The sequence below is a fragment of the Mustela erminea genome, chromosome 2 (assembly GCF_009829155.1).
Source record: "Mustela erminea isolate mMusErm1 chromosome 2, mMusErm1.Pri, whole genome shotgun sequence".
Taxonomy (NCBI): Eukaryota; Metazoa; Chordata; class Mammalia; order Carnivora; family Mustelidae; genus Mustela; species Mustela erminea.
In genome coordinates this window covers 41,048,959-41,070,820 of record NC_045615.1, presented here as the reverse complement: position 1 = coordinate 41,070,820, position 21,862 = coordinate 41,048,959, and the positions used below count along the sequence as shown (strand labels likewise).

The 21,862-nt window shown below is 39.8% G+C and overlaps 2 protein-coding genes across 3 annotated transcripts; one reads left to right on the top strand and one right to left on the bottom strand.

The window, feature by feature from the left end:
• Positions 1-524: 524 nt before the first annotated feature.
• Positions 525-14,366, bottom strand: LOC116584414. The gene is made up of 4 exons (XM_032332714.1): positions 14,090-14,366; positions 13,540-13,807; positions 13,305-13,454; positions 525-645 (listed from the first exon to the last, which is right to left on the bottom strand). Exons 1-4 carry the CDS (start codon positions 14,330-14,332, stop codon positions 611-613), a joined length of 696 nt encoding a protein of 231 aa, XP_032188605.1. The 5' UTR covers positions 14,333-14,366; the 3' UTR covers positions 525-610.
• NPY2R (neuropeptide Y receptor Y2) lies at positions 14,315-21,277 on the top strand. 2 transcript variants are annotated; one of them, XM_032332713.1, is made up of 2 exons: positions 14,315-14,394; positions 19,018-21,277. In XM_032332713.1, exon 2 carries the CDS (start codon positions 19,046-19,048, stop codon positions 20,192-20,194), a length of 1,149 nt encoding a protein of 382 aa, XP_032188604.1. In that variant the 5' UTR covers positions 14,315-14,394; positions 19,018-19,045; the 3' UTR covers positions 20,195-21,277. The 2 variants fall into 2 exon arrangements, with proteins under 2 accessions (XP_032188604.1, XP_032188603.1); XM_032332712.1 differs by having other exon boundaries at positions 14,315-14,400.
• Positions 21,278-21,862: the final 585 nt, after the last annotated feature.

Genomic DNA, 21,862 nt, shown 5'->3' with positions numbered 1-21,862 from the left:
GCTAAAGCCATCATTATATACTCAATCACCAAGTTCAAGGCTTGATAATCCAGCTATCCCCTCCCTAACAAAACCAATACCTCTATAATCACCTGCTCTTGTAGTTATTTCTTTTCCAAAGTTTTTGAGATCTGTCCTTGAAATTTCATCCTTGCCATTTTTTTTATGTATTCCCTAAAGTCTCTGGGTGACTGTTTTCAAACCCAAATGACTATCAGAATCACATGGAGTGTGTCACAAGACAGACTCAAAGGTATCCCCTAATTTTCCCTCAATCCTAGCATTCAAGCTTTTGTGTGGGCACCATGTGGATTATTCCTTACCAATAGAGGAAGGCAAAGGTGATGGGAAGTCTCCTTCAAGATTATGTTATATAAAACTGTAACTTCTGTCTTGCTAGCAGACTCTCTCCCTTGCTGGCTTTGATGAAGTAAGCCTCCTTGTAGGGAGAGCCTTATAAGAAGAGAAAGGGGTGGGGATCTTCCAGGCAACAGCTAGCAAGAAGCTATGCTCTCAGTCCAACAACCCACAAGGAACCAAATCCCACTCACAGCCATCCGAGCTTAGAAGCAGATCCTGCCCCAGGTGAGCCTCAGAGGAGACCTTAGTCTTAGCCACCATCTTGATTGTAGCCTTGGGAGAGATCTGAAAGCAGAAAACCTGGTTAAAGTGCCTTAAAGTTCTTTACCCACAGAAACTCTGAGATGTTTACTATTTTAGCTGAAAAGTTTGTGGTAATTTGTTATATAGCGATATGTAACTAATAAGGGGGCTTTTAAAAAAAATATAGAACCTAGTCCTATGTGATTTTTAACCTTAAGGTTGGGGTGGGAACAAGAGTATTTTGAAATTCTTCATGTAATGCTTTTATTACAATCTGTCTTGATTGTAAATCACTGCTCTAAGTCATACCCCACTCCCCAAAAATTCTCTCATCACTACCAGAATATTCTTAAACAAAACTCAAAAAACAAAACAAAACTAAACACCTTTCCCATGCTTTAAATCCCTTGGTGACTATGGATTACCAATAGAATAAAATGCAACTATCTAGAGTAGAGTACAACACCTTCAATTATCTGGCTATTATGTATCTCCCAGTATTATTTCCCAGCTGCTCTTGCAAAAAGCATCCTAAACCTGCAGCTGGTTCTTCACGTCAGATCCTTTCATATCTCAGTAGGCTTGCTACTGTTTCACCTGCTTAGAATTGCCACCCTCTATCCCAGCCTCCATCAAATAGAAAGCTATTCAGCTGCAGGATACAAATAAAACGATCTCTATGAATCACATATTTGTCATAGGACTTACCACCTTGTGATATAATTAACTTCAATAACTTGTTTCTTGGGTACCAGATTGTAGGCTTTTGCATGACGTAGGCCCAATCTCATTAATCTCTGTTTACAGCAGCATCGTGAAAGATTAGATAGCCATCATATGCACACAGTAAATTCATGCCACAAAGTTGTTGGTCAGTGAAGTACAAAATGAATAAAAAAATCTGTGTTCAATCCTAGTTGCTCACAAACTACCATACAACCCATGTTGCTGTAGTCCTTATCTTTAACATATGTCTTTTTCCTATTAATTCAATTTTTTATAAATCAAATAATGTGTTTCACTTTCACTGATTCTGTAGCAAATATTTTGTTAAGCAAAGAATCCTTTTGAGAGCATAAAGTAATTATTATTTACTTTATACAAAAATTTCACAGGATACATTTGAATTCAAATAAACACCTTAAAAATCCTTATTTCAAGTCATAGAAAAAGCCATCTTTATAGTGCTCCTAAGAGGGAAAATACTTAATAGATTACAGATTCTAGTCCTTAAGGGTGGCTTAGATGCCCATTGTCAAAGTATGACACCCTTTAAGTGAAAGGGTCGAGAACATGGCTCTTCAGAGTTTTAAACTTTTAAGAAAAGCAACATGTTGATGACATATTTTGTAGTCATGAAGTAGACTAAATAAATGAGAGAATACTCAAGAACAAACAAGGAACAAACAGGGAACAGGTTCACTGCCACTTTCCTGTTATTTTTTGGCCTTCCCCTGCCCCTGTTTACAATTGGGGAGGAAGGGACAGATCAAGCTAAATCAAATGAGGATGCTTGTCCTATATTCTTGTTCCTTCCTTAGATACTTTTTTGTGATTTTTAAATTAAATCCCTGCAACTTGTGCTATCTGTACAAAAGAGTAAACAGTTTAGGAATTGAGAAAATGTAAATAAACATTCCATGCACAATTCACCCAGAAATTAATTTAAATAACCTAAGTCAGGATTGCTAAATATCAATGACAATTTACTCAGAGTTTAACCTGAATATTCAGACTTTAAGATACAAGGTTCTCTCTACGTTGATCAAATGAACAAGCAGCAGATGGCTTAATATCCAGGCCTCTTATCAAGGAAGGAAATGAAGGAAAGTGGTAATTTCTTTTCCATTTCAATTCTCTTGTTTGTACCCAAAAAGCACTAAAAAGTTACTGTTGTTGGATTTTGTTTCTCTTGGGGTCTGAAGTTGGGAAGAGAGGTGTTCATCAGGTAGAGAAATTGTCACACAAAATGTGAAACCGGAAATATTATGTGTTGAAGAGAGACACAGGGGGCTCACAGCTCTCTGACAGAGATATTAGACCTGCTAGGCTTGGTGCGGGACTATTTCCTATAGGAAGTAACTTCTCGTTAGTGACTTCTAACTCAAAAATTAATTAGGCGAAGAGATGTATCACCAAGAATTGATGTTGGATAATTTATACCTAAAAATCTCTATGGAAACAAGAGGTACTGTAACATTAAATCTGTGGGAGCAATGGGAAATGAATTGCTCAGCAATTTCTGAAGAACAGAAAACATTGGGATAATTCAGGTATTCTTTCTCACGCTCCCTGCCATTATCCCTTATTCATTTATTTGCTCCCTTATTTATTGGTGTATTAGCAGGACACCCCCCTTGATGAAAACTGGTCAAAACTAGATACACATTCACATGATCTGGGAAGCTTGCTAATGTTGCAGATGCCATCTCTCTCTCTCCTAAGAGTTTCCATGGCTTCGGACCAACCGGGGGTCTTGGAATCTGCATTACTATGAGGGACCTCAGGTGTACTTGATAATGGGAAGCCTAACACCATGGTTTGATAAATGTAGCCCTGGTTTATGGAACTGTATTCCTCATTCATATTTTCTCTGCTACACTTATCTAGATATAATCTTGTATTATACCTAGGATACAATATATAATCCACTGAACAGAAGGCAATATTTACATTTTCTGTATGCCTTCCCTGTGACAGGCAACTTAATTAAGTAATTGGCATCTCCAAACAACACAATTTCTTTATCAGATTTGATGTGTTAGCCAAGAACAAGATGAATGAATCGGTCAAAACCCTTATCAGAGCTATTTTTTATACTGCCAAAAAAGAGAAGAAAATTTAAAAATGCCAGAGGACAGAATGGCTAGAAGAGTATCACACTTTCTAATATTTGCTCTTACTTAATAGTATTGAGAGAATTACTCAGTGATGATAAGGAAAATATAGACTAAATGCCAGGAAATGTAATTTTCATTCAAGTGTGGTCTAGATGTTAAAGGATTAAATTGAACATCTCAGTAATTATTTTGAAGAGTCAACAAAATTCCTGAGCATATCACTCATGTGTGACAACGAGGTTTTCAGAGGGTTCGGAGGTTCAGCAGCTAAAATCCCCAGGTAGAAACAGAACCAGAAGTACATCCCTTCTACATATTGGCTGGTCCCAATCATTCCACAGTAAGTTAGTTCCACAGTTAGTGAACCTTTCTCTCAGGTTCACTTTTCTGGTAAGATTCCTCCCATAGCAGGCAACTCACATGAATTACCACGAAGGCTTTCCTGAGAAGAGGCTATGTTGGAAAGAAGAGAAGGGGAAAAAAAGAGAGAGAGAGAGAACATCCACATACTTTACCTTTTAAATTTTTAAGGGGTTATTCAAAGAGGAAAGGAAGATGGTGAAGAGAATGGACATACAGTAACGTAACGATCTCGGACAGAAGTGGCATCATCATGGACTCAAAGAATGAAACTGAGGGAGATTATAGACAGAATTCAGTGAAAGTAAATAAGAGTCTGAGAGAAAGGTGTCTATATCCTTGAAAGTGTGATTTACTTGTGTCTTGATTTGAATTTGGAATAATAGTTTGAATTAGGGAAGAGACAAAGATAACCAAAAAACATACCAGTATGGGCATAGGGAAAGGTTGTAGGTGCTTCAAGGTGAGGAGACTCTGAGTTGAGAGTGGGGAGGGTGTAGGACAGAATCACATGTGGGCACTCAAGTTCCTTCCAGTGCTACAGAATCAGACCCTCTCAGTTGTGTCATGTGTGACTCTAACATGGACCCCAATTTGGAAGAGCTACCCCAGGCTGTGGGGTTTGAGGAACAAACTATGTGGCTAGAACAATAAATCTCCTATTCATTTTAAGAGATTTCATGAATATCTGAATAATGGATTCAGTACACTTTTATATGATATTTATTATTTTCTTTAGTCAAAATAAAAGGTGAGCTTAAGAAAGCTTGAGAAGAAGGATGAAAGAACAAAACCACAGTTCGCATAGCATAAGTATAGTTAGCTTTAAAGGATATTTCCCTCCTGGTCATTTTTCAGAATCTTATTTAAAATTATGTGTTATATTAAACATACAGTTTTGCATTTAGAAATGAATATTCTATTGTACTAACATTTTCTGCGTTATTCGATAGTTTTCCTAGTAATGATTTTAGTAGAGCTACAACACTACTACAATAAAATAGAATATATACATATTTCTGATTTATGCTAGTAAGTGTCCCCTCTCTTCTTTCCTTCATGGGCCTATATGACCCTTCCCACCCTCCTTCCTACTTTCCAATCTAGGAGGAACTCAGTTGTCCATGCTAGGCTGGGACAAAGCAGAATAGTTCACAGAGTTCTGTAAAATACAGGCAGTGTATGCCTGCCTATGCACACGAGATTTCATTAAATCCTCTTTCTGTAACTATTTCTAATATAGGTTCCCCAGAGTATCTTTCACTAAAAATATATTTTCAAATCAAAAATTTCAATTCCAATTAAAAAGCTCCCATGATTAACCCAATGAAACAAACTCTTCTTACATGAACAAAATGTGATTCCCAGTTAGATATGGCCTGAGGGCAGACATGTCATGATGACTTGGAGGCCAAATCATAACCAAAAAACAATGCCATTTATCAAGGAGTTGGGTACAAATAACTTCATAAGCACTTATGTCCTTAAAGTTTAATTTCCATTTGAAAAAACGATTTCAACATAAATTGATAAATAAATAATGTAATGTGTTTTCATTCTTAAATAGAGGGCTTGCTTACTAATGGGATATATGTGTGTCTCTGGGGCCCTGCACAACTCCACACGTTTTGAAATCAATTTGAAAATGACTACTCTCATTTCCTTTACTCAGTGACTTTTCACACAGTGATTGTTTCTTATCTTGGCAGCCACTAAAAACCCAGATTCCCCAAAATATGAGGTCATTGGGAGGCTTGTAGTATAACTTAATGTTGAAACTGTGAACTAAATTCCAGGGTGGTACTTTGTGCAGCATCTAATAGACACCAAGTATCTAACAGATATTAAATATGGTTGTGATTTCTTCGAAATTTAAAATATCACACGAGATCCCATGTGAATTTGTGGTGGCAGCCCGGGCTTCCTCGGTGTACGGTTTGGGAACAATCGGCTTAGGGGCATCTGAAAATGTTCACTTCTGTGTTTCAGAGTCTATACCTAAAGAAAACATCACATAGTATGAGCACGTGTCAATAACTCTTCTTTCAGAGAGGGCAAATCAATCACCAAATTATCAAATGTTATGATTAATTTACTATAACAAAGCTGATTTTTAAATCATGTAATATTCCTTTGATATGAAGTAATATAAATGATGTTTTAAAAGATTTATTTATTTATCTGAGTGAAAGAGAGAAAGAGCATGAGCAGGGGAGGAGGGTAGAGAGAGAGGGAGAAGCAGACTCTCAGCTGGGCAGGGAGCCCAATGGGGGATTGGACTCCAGGACCCTGAGATCATGACTTGACCTGAGGTTGGATGCTTACCTGACTTTAACTGACTGAACCATTCAGGTATCTTTGGTTTTTTTGTTTATTTATTTGTTTTGTTTTTAGTTGGGAAAAAGCTAAGTAATTTCATTGACTTTCACTGTCGGATGCCCTTAGAAATTTCAATACATGCTTTTTCCCACCCCTCATTTTTCTTAAAGAGTTTTTCAAGATTAATCTAAAACTATTACTGTGCTGTTCAAAATACTTGAGGCTGTTTAATTATGGTTCTGTTTTGGGGGGCCTTAAGAAAACAGAATATGGATAATAAATTAAGAAAAAGCTAGGGAGAGAGATCAGAAGTAATGAGATACAGGAAATACTTTGAAGATTTCCAAAGCCAACCTGTGGAATTTTGAGAACTAAGACTGTGCTCTTATTCTAAAGTATTAAGAACATACTTCTTATTTTATAGTTGGAGACACTGAGGCTCAGAAAGATCAAATGACATTTCCAAATCACACAGCAAACAAACCAGATTCCGGGTCAGTGCCCAGATCCTGTGAGACCAACTTCTGGGCATTACTCAGCAATAACACATGGATAGAGCAGATCTCTCCACTGTTCCTCCTGGGCTCTACTCCTCAATGAAAGTTGTGTTGAGAATGGTGTACTTAAATATTGGAATTGGCTATCAGGCAATGTTATGTTGTCATCTTACCCGGGGTTTCTAAGAACCAGTTTAAGTACATTCACTTTAAGTAAGTCATCATGGGAGAAACCTACCTAAAGTTGTTTATTTGCACCTATCGCAATCACTGTGTTCACCGAAGTGCAGATATTGGAAACACCCCTTCTATTTTCCTCATGTATTCTTGCCCCAGGGTCTCCATGGACAGCAAAGATCTTAGATTTTGCAGTCTCTGGCCCTGATAATTTTATAGATTGCAAGCCAAAGCAGAAAAATTCACTGTGGAATTTCTGAGGCTACTGTTCTCTTCCCAGAAGAGTCCCTCTTTAATGGATGTATTACACACACACACACACACAGATACATCCAAAATACATATAAGGCAAAGGGATGACGTTGCTCTCAGGTCACTATCAGTTCCTTTCCTCCCCCTGCACACATGCCCTACTCCCCTGCAGAGGCAGAACATATTCCTCTTCTCCCATTTCATAAGCTGAGCTGAGAGTCTTGCTTCACCCAAAGAATGTAGCTGAAGAAATGTTCTGGAACTTGGGAGATTTGATCATAAGAAGCCTTGCTATTCTTGCTTGGGTGTCTTAGAATACTCTTGAAAATTCTTTCTAGGGGAAGCCAAAAGCCATGCAGTAAGTCTGACTGCTCTGAGTTTTCCGTGTGTGAAGAGAGATAAATACGCATCCTCCAGCTACCACAGAGAAGCCAGCCCAGACCCATGCATGTGCGTGAAGGTACATCCCAGAAGAGACTCACGCAGCTCCACCCCTCCCACTGAGGCCACACGGATCAGAGATGAAATCACCTAACTAAGCGGTGCACATATTTCTGACCCACCATGAGCAGCATGAAATCACTGTTTTATGCTACTCATTTTGGGGACAGTTTGTCAAGCAACAATTAAAAAAAAACAAAAAACAAAAAACAAAACAAAAAAAACACCAGCGTGGGCATCGTATGCTTTTCTATGTCAGATGGGAGCACTGCCTTATGAGCCTAAGTATCAGCGGACTTGCCAGGCGATGGAAGCTTACTTAATTTGGTATATCACTTACCATTGGTGAGAACCCAGTCTCTAAGTTTGAAGCAAGCTTAGAGAAAATTAAGTTTGGTTATTTTCCAGGCGAGATGCAGATGGTTTCTGTAATTTATGGCTTTTTTGCATACCAGGCTATCAACCAATGTTATATGTAAGGTCTCAGTTCTATGCAAGATTCTTTCTTATGTTGACTAGCTATAGGTATCTGCCTTTGGCATCCTGCTATTGTGCCAGTGCCCTTCGTACTCAATTAAATATTGGTTATGTACTTACTATATATTTTGTTTGTAAATAATGGTTTTGACTTTGAAAAATTTACTTTGACATATGTAGATGATGGTTCTTCCCCAGAGGATTCTACATTGTCTTGCTATCACACATCCCAGTCGATGCAATGGAGAAGAAAACGGTATGCCTGTGCTGGGGAAAGCCAAAAAATGGTCTCTAGCTAAGTTTATACTGAGTTGTGTTACTTTCCCCAAAAAGCATTTCCCCGATTCTCCCAACACACACCACTCACAAAAAACAGACAAACAAAAAACTGACCATTTCTTCCTTGTGACCCCAAACTTATTATGTCAGAGTCCACTAGAGAATCTTAATCTGTTTGTGGTACTTCTTTACTTTGAAATGTATAAAGCATTAATGGATCAGAGACAATCAGTGGCAGGTCTGTGTGTAATTCATGGTTACATGGATATTGTCTGGCACAGCACGTGTAATGAATTAGACACTCAATAAAGATTTGTTGAGAAGAGTTGTGAGCAGTAAAACATTCATATGGATTTTACACAATTCTTTTTTATAACAAAGAACAGTGAGTCCTGAATTAAATCCTACTAGCATTATTTAATTAATGTCTTAAAATTTTACTTCAATAAGCCATTTTACCATCTCCAAAGTAATATGTAAAAATTATGTATAAATCCTTAACTTCTCATTTCTCGAGAAGTACCCATAGTAATTTCATGAGAGAGAGCTTTGATTTCGCTTGCATTTGTTTGAGAAAAATTAAAAATTAAATTTGCTTTGAGTATGATTCAAAAAATATATATCAAATTATGTCTCTATATGCTACAGGGATAAACACTTATTAAATAAAATTGAAATTTCTAAAAGGGTGCGTGTTTCCTCTTTAGCCATGGGCCTTCTGTGCATGTTTCAGATAATCGAATGAAAATTTGCATTGATTAAATTCTGAATTCCACATAAAAATGTCCCTTCCTTTGTTCGATGTTAAAATTTGAACTGTGAATCATTTGCATTTCAATATCGTTTTAGATTTGGTTCCTTACCAGTCTCAATATCCATTTGGATGATCACCGAAAGAGAAAAATCTCAGCAAAATGTTGCATATAGTGCTTACAATCCTGCTTAATCACTTTGAATTTGCAATTAAAAATCCAAAACAAAAATAAAAACTCCAAATCCAGAGAGAAAAATCATAGCAAATGATATTTATGCTCAATTTAGGATTTAGCATCTATTTCGCTTGGAATGACTAGTTGCTTTTCTTGAGTGAGACACCTGTCTTCATAACATACTGCTGCCTACAAAATTTTAAAGAAAATCTAGCCAATCAGTTTCATGAAATGGATTATTTGATGACCGTTTTTTGCACACTCACACATTTATTGGCTCGCTTGCTATAAATGAGCCAAGGTTGCAAGGGTGTTGAAGGAAGCATTACTTTTTCATCTCAAGTGTGATTAGACCGTCCAGTTTTTAAAAACTGAGTTGATCTTAAATAAAGATTTGTTTAAAAAGTTAAAACACCTGTAGCTCCATTCATATAAAACAGTCTCTTTTTTCTGTGTCTACTTGATGCAAGTTCCACGGTAAATGTTCGGATATTAACTTCCACTGTGCCTTTTCCTGCCTGAAAGGAAAGGTAGACACACATCCCATCAGAAATATATTTACAACCAATAAGAATCAATATTATAACCAAATAACCAAATTACCATTAGGATATCTAGGTTCTATAATTTTTACTAAAGGGAATACTATTGAAACTTTAACATGAATTCCTGTAAGTAGGACTTAATAAACCTAAGGATAAATAAATAACTGAATTTGTTGAACACTTAAATAAAGCAAGACAGAATCAGTTTAAATATCCTAAACACTATAACTGTTAAGCTAATTTGATTATAAAAATTTCCTAACTAGCTATTAAACTTCTTTTGTTTAGTCAGACTTAAGTACATTATTTTATTAGCATCACTGAGCTTTTCTTACATTACTGGGGTTTAGAGAATTCTTTGGGCTTGCTGCTCTCTCTTTTGGTGCTGTGGAGCTCACTTTTTTCTCCTTCTGGAATCAGCTTCCACACTCCAGCTGCTCTACAGTGTTTTGTTTTGACCAGGATTTAATTCAGTTTGGTATGACTTGAGAGTTACTTAATAGTCTTTCAGGGAGAGCAAGGGACGCCTGGGTGGCTCAGTTGGCTGAAGGTCTGACTCTTGGTTTCAGATCAGGTCATGATCTCAGGGTTGTGGGGCTGAGCCCCAAGTTGGGCTTGCTCTCCTCACTCAGTGGGGAGTCTGCTTGAGACTCTCTCTTCCCCTCCCTCTGAACCCCATCCCCCCCACCCCAGCTCTCTCACTCACTCTCTCTCTTTCCCTCAAATAAATAAATAAAAATATTTTAAAATAAAAAGTCTTTCAGGAAAACTTGACATTAAGGTGAGAAAAAAAAAAAAAAAAAAAGCTGGCTTTCTGGCAGGAGTGACCCTAGGAAGAATTTCCATTAGGAATTAAAACACACTTTTTGTTTTTGGTGCTTTTAAAAAAGTTAAGTTTAAAATTCAGTTTCCTTTCACTAGCCACATTTCAAGTGCCCAAAAGCCAAATGCCCAAAAGTAGCTGCGTGGTTCCTTTATTGGACAATACAGATAGAGAACATTACCATCATTACAGAAAGTTCTATTGGACAGCAATGTTTTATAGATCATGTGTATTTCTTTCTATGTTTTTTTCCCTGTTTTTGCTTTTTATAATGGTTGTAAGTTACTTCAAACAATAAAATTATTTATGCCATGGGGTGGCGTATCTTGCTTTCAAAATAAATTTAGACTGAAGGAAATCCATATCATGATGTACTTCATCTAAAAAAAAAAGCATCATAAATGGTCTTCTATACTAATGTTATCTAACTTTGTCTTTTCTAACAAAGAGTTTGTCTGAAATTTCTTCAACTTAACAACATAAAATACTGATCGCCAAGTCATTTACTTTGGAGTCTCACTGAGAATACCTATTCAACCCAAAGTGGAAAAGAAAGTTACTTATTTGGCAATTAATCTATGGTTGTATTACTTTTATATTTATGAGCACTGAGGAATGGTTTGTGGCGGAGGGGAAATGGTGGTTGAGCCATGTCTAATGTGCTTGAGGAGGTCCATCAAACATCACATACTCATATCAGAGGCGGCACTATTGGAGGCCCACCGACAAGACTGTGGGTTATCTACCCATCTCTATTTTGGCCTCCATAGATCTGACCTGCTTAGGGACTTTACTTTTCAAGAATTAATTTCTTTCCTTGAAAATTCGGAAGATGTTTAAGAACATGAATTTTTGTTCTCTTAAAATGTCAGATCTGACAATACTGAATTTAAATTTTTACAAGGAAACTCAGTGGAATTAGCAGCCTCCTCCTTCAGAAAAGGCATGTACTTTTGTGCTTTCAATGGTATTGTTAACACCCACCACTCCCCACTGTCTACCCCAGCTTAGCTGGTGTATGCATTTATGTCATTGGCCCTAGTCTGGTAGGCATCTGAGTTGGAGTCCGCATCCTATTTGAGGAACAGTCGACATCTATTCTTCTAAGCTGCTGAACTGCCTGAGGAGCTAAATGATTTGACACCAGAGAAATCAGGCAGCACCAATCCTGGCCTATTTCAATTTGTATTAATCTGCATTTCACCATTGCTTCCACAAACTTATATCAGGATCTCAATAGGGTTTATTGGCATTCATCAGAGTGGTTCCTGTTCCCATAGCACAGAGCATATGCACATCAAAAGGTATCAGTTAGACTTTAATGCACAAAAATATCATGACTTAACTGCCAAAACTATCCTTGATAATAAGACAAGCGATAAAGCAACTTTAACTTCAATAGATCAGTGTTTCGTTCGGTTCTGTATTTTACTGGAAGAGAGTTAAAGAGATCATTTAATCTTCTCAGAGTTGCTGAGAAGATGTTTGTGGAACTATGTGTTTCCTAAAAGCTCACATGTCTGTATGGGAATAATTATGATAAATATTTGTATAAGAGTCCTAGGCAGCTTTTGAAAGCCAGTTGTAATGGAGGCAAAAATGTTCATAGAATCAATGTCAGTCAAGTCAGTTCAGCTCTCCAAAGCAATTAATCTGATTGCTTGTCTGTTTTCTTGCATGTTTTTGCGGTTGTTATTTCAAGCCATTCCTAGTCTTCCAAAATTTCAACTCCTTGGTACAGAGTTCACTCTTCACAGCAAACATATTAGGAAGTGCTGAATCTGTTGCATAAAACACATGTATGAGCAAGGAATATTTCCCCAAGGTAAGTATATCTGCCAACATATTTTAAGTAGAACTATGTAGAACATCCCGGATATTATTTGCAGTTCTGTTTAGTTTTGTTTCTTGGTAATTGAAAAGCCCAAATGGCTTCCTTTTTATACAGAAATATGCTCCTGTGGCATAATTCTACATTAACCAGATGATCAATTTCAGATTACACTGTGTAAAGATCCTTACATACACAGTATTACTAGGATGTGAGCAAGCCCAGATAAGAATGAAAATCTAATCCTTTACAGGGGATGCCATAACTAATATTTTTGAAGAGGGTACTTTTGTCTTTTCTTTTTTCTTTTTCTCTGTTGACCATCCTCACTTCAGAAGTGAAGTGAGGCACAGAGGGAAAGTATTTAGTGCAAAACCTCAACACAGGATAGTTAGGAAAGACTGTGGTTTCCAATTTCTGGCTTTCCTTTTTTTAACATGGCAGGCTCTGCTGCCCCCTCTAAAAATGAGCAAGAGAAAGAAAGACTGGTCGTAAATTTCTCTAAGGAATGGCTCTAAATAGAGCTTCCCGGGAGGAATCTCGAGGAAACAGACTCTGCAGCGTTGTGGACTGACGCCACCGTCCTGTTCTGCTCTGATCCGCTACCTCAGCTCACTGGGCTCAAGGCATTAGCAGAGGGCTTCTCCAAAAGAAGAATTCCAGAGGCTCGCACTCAGTGGCACAAGTGGCTTTGTCATGATGGAAGAGCGAAGGATGTGGAAATCAACTAACTGGAGAAAGAGACTGTGATTCGTTTGTCACCCATTGTGTTCTCTTCCTATAGAGCTTTTGCCTGGAGCCGGAGCGCACAGCCCCCAGACTGCCCGCGGGCTTTTGAATCTGAACCCGCAATACCTAACTTGTAAACTGTCAGCAGACACCTGTGAAAAGAATTGCCAACGGTGGGCAAAAGCATGTGAACTCGCTTTACCTTCTCGCGGGAGCACAGCGTCCGCCCAGTTAGAGGAGCACCAGCGCCCTGCGCTCCAGCCCCGGGCGAGGGTACCCAGGGTTTGTCCTTGGCACAACTGTGTGGCGTTTTTCTGTGGTTCTCCGCGGGTCCAGCTCCCTACCTCTGCTCCTGTGAGCAAATAAACAAAAGAAGAAACAACTCCTGGTCGAAGTTGTCGGATTTTCTCAGCCCTTCCAAGGTGGAGAGCTTCTACCTCGGCATCGGCCCCCTGCAAGCCCGAGGTCTCCTCTTGCTCGCGCTGCACCAGGGACCGCTGCACCCTCGTCCGAGGCTGGGTGGGCGCCCCACAGTCGCTTTCGCCTTCGACTTTTCCCTGGCCAATTTGGTGAACCCCGACTCCAGGAGCTTCTTACCGCGAAACTGAGGAGCGGAGAGCAAAGGGAGGGGTTTGTGGAAGGGAAAGGAGGTTGGGGTGCTGCACACGCCCAGAGTATCACACTTGGGGTCACCTGGGAAGCGGGCTGAAAAGTAGCAGTTTGCAGGTGTTAGTAGGGTGGGGATCCGCGAGGGGGCGCCGCGCTGAGTAGGGTCCCGCCGCGCGGGCTTCCAAACCGGGAGGCAGAGGCTACACTGTGGACACTGTCCCCCTCTTTCGCCACGGAAACTTCCGTCCAGCCCTTGGCGCTGCGGAACTGTCGCCCCCCACCTTCTGCACCTGTTTCTCTTCCTTCCAGGGAAGAGTTGCCGCACCCTCCACCCCCGTGCCTCCGCCCCCCACCGGCCTGGCATCCTCACCCGCTCACCCTGCTGCTGTGCGCGGCGCAGTGCGGTGCCCGAGCGCGCCTGGCCGCAGAGGTCCGCGGCAGAGCTGAGCAGCGCCAGCTCCCGGCGGCTCGGGTGCCGGGTGGACGCCGCGCTGCCGCCCCTCTCCGCGTGGCTCCGCGTGGCGCTGACGGTCCTGCACCGTCGGGAAGGACGCAGCGCAACTGGACTTGCCCCTGGGGACCTTCCAGTGGCCTCTTCGGATCCCAGGGCTGGTCAATCATCGCACGGACCGGCTGTGCACGTCTGGCTTCCACGTCTCAGCAGAAACGCCCTCGCCGGGGAAGTAAGTGTAAGTTCTAACTCTGATTCACATTCTGGGAAGAATACCCACAAAAGAGCTCTAGTCCTATGAAGAAGGTATGGGGGAGGTCCTCACTAGTGTGCGGACTCCCCCCACCCCACTCTCCTTTAGCCTGAAGGTGGGGGTTGGGGTGGTACCATCACCATTTTCTACTTTAGCTAGAATTTTCCTTTTCTGCTGAAGGTTTTTACTCTTTCCTTGACCTACTTAGAGAGAGGTCATCATCTTTCCAGAGCAGCAAGTTGTTACGGTTTCTGTTCCCCACCCCTTTTTAATCAAACACCTGTCTAAAGCAGAAGGTCATATTGGATTCGCTAAAGCTGTTCAAGAATAAGTACATTTATTTAAGCATTCACTGGTTTTGCACCAGAAGGGCTCACCCACTGGGTAGGAGCATATGGTGCACGAGGAGGAGGCAAAAGTAAAAGCTTTAAGACGTTTTGCAGTGGGGCACATCATTAAAGTCAGTGACATGAGATAGACAATGCTGTTGGCAAGCAAAGGCCAGATGTTCAAACACAAAGAAAGTGATCCATTACCAGACCTTTAGGTGAATAGTTTCAACTTTCTGCTTATGAAGCAAACAATCATGTCTTGTATGTAGCATTCTTGGAGTCCACTCCCCTCTCTCTAGGACTAACAAGTATGGGCTGTAAGGCAGGATTCCTGGGACCTTTTTGCCTGAGAAGCACTCCTGGAAGGTTTTGTGATTGACAAGATGTTAAGTTTTATTAAGCCATCTGTGGTAATAAGAGTACTGATGCAAAAAGCCCTGCAAATTTAAAAAAAAAAAAAAAGAAAGAAAGAAAGAAGAAAAGAAAAAAAAGCCTTAACTCATTTTCCTATTCTACAAAGAAATATTTCTGCAACAGAAACTGAAGATTCAGTTATTCAAGAAAACTCTACCATTCACAGTTCTAAAATGATTTGACCCAAGTGAATGCTTTCCATTGCCTTATTTCAAATAAAGTGTTTTTTCCCGTATCGACTCATCTTTTAATTGTTGTGCTTTTGAGTTTTGAATTAGTGAGCTCCCTCTATGGACTCCCTTTTCCTCTTCCACTTTTCTGGAAGTCCAACCCTAAAATGATACATTTGCGGGAGTGCTCTGACCTGGCTGAAAGCCAGATGTGTGCTTGAAAACAGTGATTAGTGCCCATATGCAAATTGCCTGTAGATCAATAACCATTTCTGTAGAGAAGCTTTAAGTAAAGGGCTCTGAAATAAAGAAAATGGAACTGAAAAGAAAAACCAAAATAAGTCAATAAACTAATATTCTTCTCTCTCAGGCTTACTCTCAATTTAGCTCATGGCAAACCTCAAACTCAGACCTCATGGAGTCTTGCTATTCCTGTTAATGAGTTGTCAGGATTGACTAATTGTGCTCTGTAAAGTCTCCTTTAGGTTCAGGGAAGTGGTGCAGCCTACCAAATACACACTTGAAGATTTAGATAATGAGTTTCACTTTTTTTCCCCCTAATTTCTAGAAAATGGAGGCAAATACAAAAGAGGGTCTAGGAACACATTATTTGAAATTTATGCAGACAGAACTAGAACATGTCAATGAAGCAAATATATATGAGTATATAGAAATCTCTCTCTCTCTCTCTCTGCAGTAAGACTCCAAAAGGGTGTGTGTGTGTGTGTGTGTGTGTGTGTGAGAGAGAGAGAGAGAGGCCCCTGAGACAGGAAGTTTCCTTATGGTGTATGCTGACTGGAACTTTTTAATGCTTTAATCAGAGATTGATGTAAGTGGGACCTTGGAACAAGTCTTGCAGAGGTGGTTACCTGAGTGAGAACCAGAAAATAAGCACGAGACTGTCACATCAAAGCAAAGGGATTCCGTATAAGCAATTATCTTAAGGAAAGGAAAAGAATCATTACTTTGAATTTTGTTGACTTCAGGTGTTTGGTAAAATTATGCTTTCCTTTACCTTCACGTTTGTTTAACCAAATTATTGAGTACCATCAATGTATTAGGTAGTGTGCTAAGGATTAAACAATGGATGGAAAAGATCCAGTTTCTGTCCTGAAAGAAATGGCTAGGTGAGGAAATAATTGCATTATGGCTTATGCTTCTTGCAGTATTAGAAGTGGACACAGATTTCTGAGGTAACTGAGAGGCTTCCCAGTTCAGAATGGAGAAAGTAGTGAGGCATGAGAAAAGCTGATGCATTGCTGGAATTGGAAACAGTTTAGTATGAGTAAAGCATAACATATGCATTTTATATGTCAGGAGGGATGAAGCCAGAAGATAGGCAGGAATTCATTCAAGAAAAGCGCTGAATGTCATATAATGGAGTTGGGATTATCTTTTATAGGCCAGTGGTATCAACATACACGTCAAGAACCATTATGGGAGAGCAAATTAATGACATCATATATGCATGGTAACAGCAGATCATGCAAAACAGAACCTGTTCGAGAATGTGAGGGAGGGGAAATTAAATGCAGATAATTGATTCCACAAGTGATAAGCCGAACAGAGGCTATTGAGGCCACTCAAGGACTAGCACGAGCAAAGAGTCATTAATATCCCCAGCCAGAGGGACGCAGAGAGTAGGTGGTGTGACCAAAGCCCAGGGACCAGGGCCATCCATGGGAAATAGAATCACTATGGACTAATCCTGTGGGAACCAGAGGCACAGAGGGGCTACTGAAGCACTGCCCAGAGGAGAGAGGGACAGAGAAGAAGACAGGGGCTTCTCCCTTCTTCTGTCCTCTAAATATCTGCCAGTGCCTCCTGTGATCATACTCAGCCAGCATCCCAGTGGACGTGGGAGCCTGAAATACAGTCTGCAAGAGTTAACCCTCCAGAGGAAGGGTAAGGAGTGGAAGGCTGGGGGCCCACCCAGGCATTGTCTGTGGGCTGAATAAATATGACTCACCTGCCAAAGTAGGTAGATGTCATTATGATTAGTAAAAACCAAATTTATTTAAAAGAAGTTCTGAATTAATGGTGGTAGCCTTTTGTCATTATGACTACATTAAAAACTTACTATGATGTTGGGCTCTGGATGTTTTTATAAGCTTGAAAAGAGAATTTCACATTAGTAACCAATATGTTATTTTGTTTTAAGCAATCTGGAGACATGGGGGAAATGGTATGATCACATTTGAATTTCAGAACAACACTTTTCATGTCAGAGTAGGCTCTTTCTTGTCAAAGGTAAGAGCCTGAGAGTGGAGATGCTGTCCTCTTGTCATTCCCCCCAGCACAAATCCTGGTTCCTGACATAGGTTTTCTTTTTCTTTTCTTTTTTTTTTTTTTAAGGATTTTATTTATTTGACATAGAGAGATCACAAGTAGGCAGAGAGGCAAGCAGAGAGAGAGAGAGACAGAGAGGAAGAAGCAGGCTGCCTGACGAGCAGAGAGCCCAATGTGGGACTCGATCCCAGGACCCTGAGATCATGACCTGAGCTGAAGGCAGAGGCTTAACCCACTGAGCCACCCAGGTGCCCCCTGACATAGGTTTTCAAATCTAGCTGAATGCATGTTAGAGTAAGTGCAAGCATCACAAGGGTGGGTCCAGGCCTGGCATTTTGCAGATGCACAATTATTATTGTTAAGAATGAATGAATGAATGAATGAATGAATGAATGAAAGTAGGAGAAGAGGAAGTGAGATAAGTCAGAAGAGTATTAGAGTAACAGTGGTAAGAACCTGAGAAGTACAAAGTCAATGTGGTAGAAATGATGAGGAGTATTGAGAGAGGTATACCAGATCAGTCTGAGGGCTCTCTTATATGTTGGGGCTAAAGGAGTTGACAAAGCCTAGAATAGTTGCCTGCTTTTTAACTGTACCTGGTGTAATCCATGGGATAGCATTGACTGAAGTAGGGCATGCAGAAGGAAAGCTTTGGGTGGGGTGCGACTGGGGAAGAGAAGTGTGAAAACTTTGGTATTTAGAGGTTAGAGAGAGATTATACTTAAGATTTGGACAAATTTTCTCCGTAGATCCTGGGTGGGATTCTGCTGTATGTCAGTAGGAAGTTGATCCAAATTATCAAAAACTGCAACTATTAAAAAAAATGCAACTATTTTATACAGTCTACCTATTTTTAACACTAATCCAAACACTAGAAGTCATGGTTATGGAGTGGAATCTGCTCAGTTTATCTTAAATACGTTATACTCCCAAAGTCCAGGCACCATGCAAAGTGTTTTAATAGTCTTCTCTTTTCTGTGTAATTTGCTGCTATATTTATACATTTAAAGCAGTCAAGATATTGAAGGCCATTTTCCTTGTCAGAAATTTGATGAATTTGATGAATTTGTCAGAGTTATAAAATTAATTGATAAAGTTTCTAACATTCATCCCACTTAAAATAGGTTGAATCCATTTGATAGCACTCGTGAAATTATGTCTATACTAGAGGTATTATATTTTACCACTGGTAATACATGTTTCAGGGACCTGGTTTAACACATCAGTATTTGTGAATAGACTTATTATTGGGCCTGCTTTCTTAAAATGGTATACTCTGTGAAATTTTAGGGATCAGGGGACAGGCATTTTGAGCCTCAGCAAAATGAAGCCAGTCCATTTGTGATGCGTATTTTCCTTGTTCCATATATCTTCTACATATATATTTTTTTTTTTAGTTGTAGATTCTTTTTCTGGTAGCTGAAAATGGGCCCAGTAGGTGCAGAGCCTGATGAGAACCAGACAGTGGAAGAAATGAAGGTAGAGAAATATCATCCAAGGCAAACCACTCCCAGAGGTGAGCTGGCCCACGACCCTGAGCCAGAGCTGATAGACAGCACCATGCTGATTGAGGTACGGATTATCCTCATATTAGCCTACTGCTCCATCATCTTGCTTGGGGTCATTGGAAACTCTCTGGTGATTCACGTGGTGATCAAATTCAAGAGCATGCGCACTGTAACCAACTTTTTCATTGCCAATCTGGCGGTGGCAGATCTTCTGGTAAACACCTTGTGCTTGCCATTCACTCTGACCTACACCTTAATGGGGGAGTGGAAAATGGGTCTCGTCCTATGCCACCTGGTACCCTATGCCCAGGGCCTGGCAGTACAAGTGTCCACCATCACCTTGACAGTAATTGCCCTGGACCGACACCGTTGCATTGTCTACCACCTGGAGAGCAAGATCTCCAAGAGAATTAGCTTCCTGATTATCGGCCTGGCCTGGGGCATCAGCGCCCTGCTGGCCAGCCCCCTGGCCATCTTCCGCGAGTATTCACTGATTGAAATTATTCCTGACTTTGAGATCATGGTCTGTACAGAGAAGTGGCCCGGCGAGGAGAAGAACATCTATGGCACGGTCTACAGTCTTTCTTCCTTGTTAATCCTGTATCTTTTGCCTCTGGGCATCATCTCCTTCTCCTACACTCGTATCTGGAGTAAACTTAAGAACCACGTGAGCCCTGGAGCTGCCAATGATCACTACCACCAGCGAAGGCAGAAAACCACCAAGATGCTGGTGTGTGTGGTCGTGGTGTTTGCGGTCAGCTGGTTGCCTCTCCACGCGTTCCAGCTTGCTGTGGACATTGACAACCAAGTCCTCGACCTGAAGGAGTACAAGCTCATCTTCACCGTGTTCCACATCATTGCCATGTGCTCCACCTTTGCCAACCCCCTCCTCTATGGCTGGATGAACAGCAACTATAGAAAGGCTTTCCTCGCAGCCTTCCGCTGTGAGCAGAGGCTGGATGCCATTCACTCTGAGGTGTCCGTGACATGCAAGACTAAAAAGAATCTGGAAGTGAAAAAGAACATTGGCCCCCATGACTCTTTCACGGAGGCTACCAACGTTTAAGGAAGCTCTGATGTGAAAATCTGTAGATGAGTTCTGCCCAGAGCTATAAATCTGGTTGAGGAGGGCTCTCGGGTGCATCCTGATTTCCCACTCTAAGGAAGAAAAGGAGAATCAGAATGGAAGCCTCTGCAGTGGAATTTATGGAAATCTGGCTGGCAGCGCCTGGGTAAAGATACTGATATTCAAAGATACAAGACACGGTTTGCCTAAATTGCTTCGATGGTAGGTCAAAGTCTGGGTAAAAGCAGAGGCAAACGCTTTTGACTGTTTCCCTGAATGAAGGAAACCTGAATGAGGTTGGGATTATTAGCATTGGGATTATTGGGATTATTAGCATTGCTAAAAAGTTGTGGCTGAATAATTTGTCTTTCAAATCATATTAGGGTGTTGCCGGGTTGGGGGGTGATGCACTGTTCACCGTCCCCTCATCTGATGGAAAGACCACCCAAGACCACTTTCCCTAGGTTGCTGCAGGCTCTTCTTTATGTATTTTTTTTTTTTTAAAGAATTATTCTTCCTACGCACTAATCCTTCAGGGAGCATTGAACTACAGTCATTCAACTATTTGAACGACTTCCAGGAAATTAGCTGAAATTTGCTATGTAATTAGTATTTGGGCCAGTGATAGGGGAACTCTTTAACACTCAGTTAGCCTGTTGTTCTTAAAACCAAATGTACATTTAGTGAAAACTTTCTTCAACTAGGAAGGGAAGGATGAACTTCTCAGAATTATAGAAATGTAAACCATCATTCAGCTTCTCATTTCAAGTTGTGCTGCTTTATATAGATGCTATTTACATAACAGATAAGCATACAACACAAAACTTTTAATCACTTCTAATTGTTATATCTTTTTGAACATCTATTATTTCTATGTTGGAACTGAGTTTGTCTCCACTAAAAATTAATTCAGATTAAGAAATAATTTTTGTGGCATTTTGCAACATTTTATGGTTATTTGTAAATAGTTTCAGCACAGATACATAGCTCTAATGTGTTTACAGAACACTGCAGTGTTATTTTTTGAAATTCATCTTCCATGGACCCATTCAGAATTAATAAAACAATATAATTTCATCAAAATGGAACCACCTAGTAAGAAATATTAAAAGCATTGCAAACGTACTATTTGGACCAATTTAAACAAAAATTATCTTCCTCTCAAGATACCTAGCTTTGTATTTTGGATAACTTATGAATATATACATAATAAAATTTTACCTATAAATAATGGAGTGTAGATGTTAGAGTATATTTCACTGAATAATTTTGTGAACACAATTTTTATTTCAATAGCACCTGCCAAAGATGCTTAAAACCCTAGTATGTTTATGAAAGCTCACTGAGCTGTTAAAATATTTGTACTTCTTTGGATGCTGTTAAAGAAATTTTATTGTAATCACATTTTGTCAGTATGACTGAATTTGTGAATAGATTTCTTAAATTTTAAAAAGCTTCAATATGAATATTATGTTTAGTTATACACATTAAGTTTATAAACTGGAGAGTTTTATTTTATGGATATATTTAAAATTTATACCATGGCTCTTGTTGAATTATTTCCAGTGAAGAAGTAAAACTTTTGATGTGGACTTGACATGGACTTCAGTGGAATACTGAAAAGAATGAAAACAGTGAAAGACTAAGAAATAAACAAAAAATAATATG